Raw genomic sequence first — 7,243 nt, 5'->3', positions numbered from 1 at the left:
TCCCCGCGATGCGTACAGGTTCAGCCCAATGCGAACAGTCAATTGGAATGTACGCCTATTGGAATTTTTATATATATATATATATATATATATATATATATATATATTTGTTTTTGTACAATTATATTTCATTTTTTTTAACCAACACCTCAGCATTAATTTTGAGGGAACAAAAAAAACAACAAATTACAAGCTGCACATTTTAATGCATTAAACATAGTTGTAAACCTTACTTTTGACATGTGGCATTTATTTCGGATGTTACTCTATCACACCCTCTCTCAATTCAATAATGAATTCATAATTACTTGAAATCTATAATCCTCCAGATTCGCAGGCCTTCGCCCCTTTTCCCAGGGCCAGTGTAATATGATTACCCCGTTGTTCGTGGTCAGTGTGGTGGTTGAGTAGCCCCAGGAGCACAGCGTCCCCCTCCAGAGGCCGGACAATGGCGGGCCGGAGTGGGAGTGGGAGTGGGAGTGGGAGACACATTCCTGTTCACTCACAGTTTACCGCGTCACCCTCCCATTCGTGTCCACTTCACACCGAATTCACATCCGAACACCACTTCAGAAGAAATGCACCCACTCCTCTGCTACGCCGTGACGTCATGGCGCCGAGACGCGAGAAGCGGGGAGAGATGAACTTTCTGCATGTTGTCCCGCCTGCTGCACACACTCATACCTGCAGAGAGAGAGAGAGAAGATGCAAGACACATTCACAGAGGAAAATAGGCAGACGTGATGAAATATTCGCGGCTCAGTCTCCGTGACTCAGAGCGGTGACGTCACGCCGCTGGTGATTCGCTCCGGCGGCCAGAGCGGGGTTCGGGGCGCGTGGGGCGGGTATTGTGAACTCGGGTGTCCGCCGCTGCCAGTGCCGCGCCATGCCGCTGCCGTCCTGACCGCAGCCCGAGCACCAGGTAAGACGCGGGGACCTGTTGAAGGGGACCTGGGGTGGGTGGGCGGCGGCGAGATGTTTCCACGTTCACGCGTTCGTTCAGCTGTCGGGGTGTCTGATGATGACGACGATGATGAACACCTTGTTCTCGTGTTCCGGCAAGTTTCATGCAGAACTTTCAGCGCCTCCGGTCCGGGCGCGTGAGGAAACGTTGTCCGGTTACGCTGCGTTTATAAAAAAAGAATAAAAGTTGTAGGGAGAACATTTGATGTTTTTTTTTTATGGTTTTAGTATTAGGCTTTTTACTCTAACCCATCAGCATTCCTTCCTCCTTTATCTTTTACTTTTGGTCCATGATAAATTCCCAAATCCCAAATGTGTCCCTAGTCCTGCTTTTTCCCCCCTCATCTACACGTTATGTCCATGGCCAGTCTTGGTTGGATCTTCACAGGTAAGCCTGAGGTTATGCTGAGGTTCAGTGTACACCCGTCTGCGCTCACTGCCAGTTTTTTATGCAGCATGGGCAATATAAACTGCTTATTATACGTTTATAACCTAGCTGCCAATTTCTCTCCAAGACAGGAAAGTCCTCCAGAGGAGAAGCACACGGGACAGCCAGCCTAATGCTCTGGAGCAGTAACAGTGAATAGTATGGATTTTAATAAAATGAGAATGATCCACCTCCAGAACCCCTCCCACCCCCCGTCGCTGCTACAAAAGGCCAACCAGATGCGGCTGTCGGGGACCCTCTGTGACGTGGTGATAACCGTGGACAGCCAGGACTTCCATGCCCACAGAACAGTGCTGGCGTGCACCAGCAAGATGTTTGAGATTCTGTTCCACCGCAACAGCCAGCACTACACCCTTGACTTCCTCTCGCCAAAGACCTTTCAGCAGATCCTGGAGTATGCCTACACCGCGGCTCTCCAGGCAAAACTGGAGGATTTAGACGACCTTCTTTACGCAGCAGAGATCTTAGAGATCGAGTACTTGGAAGAGCAGTGCCTGAAGATCCTGGAGACCATCCAGTCCTCAGAAGAGCAAGATGTGGACATGAACTTTAATGAAAATATGGAGGAGGACGACCGCAGAGTCAGGCATTTTAGAAGCGCCCTCATCTCCAAGAAGCATTCCATTCAGGAGAGCGGTTACAGCATCTCTAGCCGCAATTGCTTGGCTCTGATTGACAAGAGGTCCCCAGGATCATCTCCTTTAGGACACGAGACCCTGAGTCCCACCAAAGCTGCTGTGGACAGCCTGATGAGCCTTGGCCAGACCCTCCTGCAGGGCAGCAGGAAGCAGGTACTGGGCGAAGTGCCAGGCGAGGACATAAAGAATCAGTTCATGCATGTGGACACGGCCTCCCACGATTCCAGCTCCTCCATCAACGCCGAGAGCCTCAGGGACAGGAACCAGGAGGCTCCCGGGACACCAACTAGAAACAGTGTGATCACCAGCGCCAGAGAGATTCACTGCCCCCGCGAAGATGACATCAGCCAGGTGGCCCTGACTGGCATCGCCGGTCTGGCAGAGCGGCACCTGGCGTCTCTTTATGCCCTGCCCCCCACCCACACCATGCAAGTCTCGATGGCCACGCCCATGCCCGTCCCATCCACCCTGGCCATGTCCACGGACCTCAGCACCTACGGCAACCTCTTTCAGCAGAGCTTCATCCAGAGGGAGTTCTTCAGCAAGCTGGGCGTGAAGCAGGAGGGCCGGAGTCCGGGCGAGCGCTGCGATGTCTGCGGCGCCGAGCTGCCTGACGGCGAGGCATCGGCGCAGCACAGGTAGGCGAAACGCTCCCGCTCCGTGCTGAGCAGACCCATTAGCGGGGTGCCGCGGGGTGGCCTGAGTGGATTCAGCTTAGCTCCGCTCCTCAAGTGATGAAATCGTTCCGCCAGGGCTGCAACAGGACGAATGTCTGATTAGCGGTGAGAGCGTCAGGGAATGATGAGCCCTGACCTCTGCCGCGTGACATTTAGGACATCAGCCCTGGAATCCTGTCCTTTCCTTAACTCAGTGCAAAGCTAGAGGTTGAAGAAGGAAGGGCCGCATGATCTCCAGAATAGCCCGACTTTGTGAGGCCGCTGAATGTGCCCTTTGTGAGGAGCTGATGGGCATCCCATAATCATAATGCAGCTGTTTGCTGATGCCATTCAGTTTTGCATGCTGTCTTTTAAGCTGCTTTACTCTGGAATGCTGCATTTACATCCAAAAATTTCATGGATGTAACTTTGTACTATTAATGGTCATTTTACTGTCAGGTACAGTTCTAAAGGAGCTCATATTTCACAGAAAAAAAATCACAGAGACATCAAGAGGAGTCAACTTTTAATTTTCATGACTGGACAAGATTCCTCCAGTTTCAGCACTGGTGGTTTGGAAATCAATTCCATTTGGGTGGTGTGATCTGAGCGATGTATGTAGCAGCGCAACAGTGGCCTACCCAGGACAACCTAGACCAGATGCATAATATGATTCATTTATTAACATAGGGAGGAAAGGGACCTAAGTAGAATGATTTACTGCATAAATAATATCCTGGAGTGAAATGATGACATATGAAATTATGAGTGTAAAATGAACACGTCAGTAAGCAACTCCTTCCTGCAAATATTTATGCCTTTATATGACTAAGTCGGCATTGCTATACAATATGTTTGAGTCTGGTTGAATATGGATCATCCCCTTGATATGGCCTCAGCTCTCTGGGAAGCATGCTGGCATCTTGTGGATGTTTTTGATGGCGTGAGCCTAAATGTTCGCTTTGCTCATCTGTGTGTGTGTGTGCATGCAGGTTCTTGGGAAACAAATGCATTTGTGTAAATATTTGGAGCGCAACTAGTGATTGTTTAGTCAACTGATGAAACTGATCACACCATAAAAAGTGCAATAACAAAATGTATTACAAAAGATAATGTTCAAATATTGAAGTGAAAAGAGCAGCCCCTGCATCAGTCCAAAATTAAGTAACAATAAGCCAATAATTACCTCTTTTTTCCATGACACATTGAAATGTTTCAGATCATGAAATAGTATTCAATATTAATCAAAGTAAACATAAAAGTTTTTTGTCCCCTAAACCTAATAACTGGTTGGCCCACACTTATTAGCAAGAAGTGCAATCAAGCATTTGCGATAACCTGCAATGAGTCTTTTACAGTGCTGTGCAGGAATTCTGGACCCCTTAACTTTTGCAGAATTGTTGTAGTTCAACCACATTGGAGGGTTTTCGAACATAAACTGCCTTTTTAAGGTCATGCCACAGCATCTCAATAGGATTCAGGTCAGGACTCAACCAATCAGAGATGGATTTGCTGGTGTGACTTGGATCATTGTCCTGCTACAGAACTCAAGTACGTTTCAGCTTGAGGTCATGAACAGGTGGCCAGACATTCTCCTTCAGGTAGACAGCAGAATTGTCCCAGACCATCACACTTCCACCACCATATATTACTGTTGGTATGATGTTCTGTTTCTGAAATGTTACTTTTACAGCAGATGTAATGGGATACACACCTTCTAAAAACTTTTGTCTCGTCAGTCCACAGTGTATTTTCCCAAAAGTCTTTTGGATCATCAGGATTTTTTCTCCCAAACCTGAGACGAGCCTTAATGTTCTTTTTGCTCAGCAGGTTTTCATCTTGGCACTCTGGCATGCAGGCCATTTTTTCCATTATTATTCATGAACACTGAGCTTATCTGAGGCCTGAAGATCTTTGTGGGGTTGTTGTGGGGTCTTTTGTGACCTCCTGGATGGGTCGTCACTGAGCTCTTTGGGTAATTTTGGTCATCTGACCAGTCCTGAGAAGATTCACCACTATTCCATGTCTTTGCCATTTGTGGATAATGGCTCCTTGGATCTCCAAATGATGTCCGAATTTTGACGACCTTCTGGTCAACGTCCCAGAAGATTTTATTTTATATAGATTTTATTTAAGTGATTTCTTGATTAAGACGTCTGGCAGTAATCAGGCCTGGGTGTGGCTAGAGATGTTGAACCACTAGCCTGGTGTGATGAACCACTTGATGATATGAAACATTTAAATGGAAAAAGAATGGGGCAAAGACACCTCTGTAATATTATAGTTATTTATATATAACTATAGTATTTTTATATATATACACAGTACAGGCCAAAGGTTTGAACACACCTTCTCATGACCATTTACATTGGTAGATTCTCACTGAAGGCATCAAAACTATGAATGAACACATGTGGAGTTATGTACTTAATAAGAAGTGGAGACCTGGCCTCCACAGTCACCGGACCTGAACCTAATCGACATGGTTTGGGGTGAGCTGAACCGCAGACTGAAGGCAAAGGGGCCAACAAGTGGCTAAACTCCTCTGGGAACTCCTTCAAGACTGTTGGAAAACCATTTCAGGTGACGACCTCTTGAAGCTCATCGAGAGAATGGCAAGAGTGCAAAGCAGTAATCAGAGCAAAGGGTGGCTATTTTGAAGAAACTAGAATATAAAACATGTTTTCAGTTATTTCACCTTTCTTTTGTTAAGTACATAACTCCACATGTGTTCATTCATAGTTTTCATGCCTTCGGTGAGAATCTACCAATGAAAATGAAAATAAATGAAAATAAAGAAAACACATTGAATGAGAATGTGTGTCCAAACCTTTGGCCTGTACTGTATATACAGACATAGTAAAGAAAGACAACATCGTACCACACTGCTACAGATCCACGCCTTCCCTTGTGTCCAGCATTCCAGCTTTTCATCTGATTTGGTGTTTGGAAAGGGTGTGAGAAATGAAATTGCTGAGCCCTGATTGCCCTGTTGCTTGATGAAGGGCAATCTGTCAGCTGAATAAAAGAAGAAGGACTTTACCTTCAGCTACTGCAGGAATAATGTGAGGGCGGCAGCATTATCCGTCGTGGTTGAAATCTGTTGTCTAGTGTACAGAAACACTGCCAGAGAGATAAAAAAAAGACCATCAGTCTTTTCCAAAGTCTCTGGGTGTTGATTTATGCCGAGTCCTTAGATACAGGTGAATGTAGCCGGGGTCTGATTATTTATGCAGAGCTGCATTCCAGACAGGCGCATGTCTGGATCCACCCTCTGCTCTGTCATGCTGTGATAAAATAAAATAAAATATTCTCAGAGAATAGTTACAGTGGGGATTAGCAGTGATTAACCAGATACACTGAAGGTGTACCAGGGCTCAGTGCCATGCATGTCACAGTGTGAAATGAAGTAAGACACGACTTTTACCTGTTACATCATCCCAATGGATATGCAGACTATTATAGAATAAAAACACTATAGCAATAGAGATAATTATTTTGAAAAATAGTAAAATGTTGCACATGCACAGTGGAGTTTGTACTGATGTTATGGATGTAATATAAATACATGTGAAAGAATCAGGGGAAATATAATTCTCTTCTGGAATGTGTAACTTTTTTACATGCATTAATGTCTACAGTCAGTTCTTACCATGGGACTATTTTCAAAGTAGCAGTAGAAGGAATGAAGACAGCAGCCTGTGGTCAGAAACTGACCACCGATGAAGGAGTACAAAGCGGCTAGATTGTTGTCTCAATGTCCACACACTCGAGGTGACACTGAACAATAGTTTCTAATATGTGTGTGTAGAGAACAGGATGTGAAAAGATGAAACATAAATGGTGTCCCAACTGGTGTCCCATCCACACACTGTGGAGAAACTCCATGTGCCATCCTGTAAATACACTGACCAGCAAGCCTCAGTTCTGCACCTCTGACTATGTATTCACAGGCCTCGGGTGTTTTAAACCTGCTTTTGTCCTCCGCACTCTTTTCTTCACTCTTTTCTTCACAGAGAGGTGAGTCCTTTTGTTCCCCCTCATCCATTGCCTTGCCTCCAGGCTCTCAGCAGACCCCTCCAACCTAAAGCAGCTGACCAAGAAGCAACTTGTTTGACTCTTCCAAACTATTCCAGCCATTCTCAGGTGTTCATCCGCCTGTTATGGCCTGAACAGAAAGTGGAACATTCCGTAGTCCCAAGCAAGAACACATATGGTGTTTGCTATTTGTTAGTTAACGAGAAGTTAGCAGCAATGCAGATGCTGCTTTCTTGTGTAGGTCCATTAGACACATGCTGCTGCTCTGTAATCGTTTCATCATGTCTGTCAAACTCCTTTGTGCTTGTTGCTCTGGAAACCGCTCAGTCAGGACAGTGTGTGCAATCGGACACAGTCAGGACCTTTTATGCTGGATCGGGGCTTTGAGAGGTCAGGTCACCTTGCTGACCTTTGCCCTCTTCAATAGGCTTTTTGTTCTACCCAGTCCTTCTGTAACTGGGTTTTCAGAAGTTGGTTCTCTGAAGAACGTTTTCTGAGGA

At 45.9% G+C, this 7,243-nt stretch overlaps 1 protein-coding gene across 2 annotated transcripts in view; it reads left to right on the top strand.

Annotated features, from left to right (window-relative positions):
• The first annotated feature begins 554 nt into the window (after positions 1-554).
• zbtb16b (zinc finger and BTB domain containing 16b) overlaps positions 555-7,243 on the top strand; it is a 33,383-nt gene continuing 26,694 nt past the window's right edge. Inside the window, exons 1-2 of one of the 2 annotated variants that reach the window (XM_028967159.1) lie at positions 555-922; positions 1,479-2,687. In XM_028967159.1, the coding sequence (XP_028822992.1) occupies positions 1,552-2,687 (1,136 nt within the window). In that variant the 5' untranslated portion in view covers positions 555-922; positions 1,479-1,551. Of the gene's footprint in view, positions 923-1,478; positions 2,688-7,243 lie in introns of those variants that run through there. The other variant, XM_028967160.1, reaches the window with a different exon arrangement.

This window comes from Denticeps clupeoides, chromosome 2 (assembly GCF_900700375.1).
Source record: "Denticeps clupeoides chromosome 2, fDenClu1.1, whole genome shotgun sequence".
NCBI lineage: Eukaryota > Metazoa > Chordata > Actinopteri > Clupeiformes > Denticipitidae > Denticeps > Denticeps clupeoides.
The sequence above is the reverse complement of the archived record's forward strand: the minus strand, read 5'-3'. Positions and strand labels throughout refer to the sequence as shown.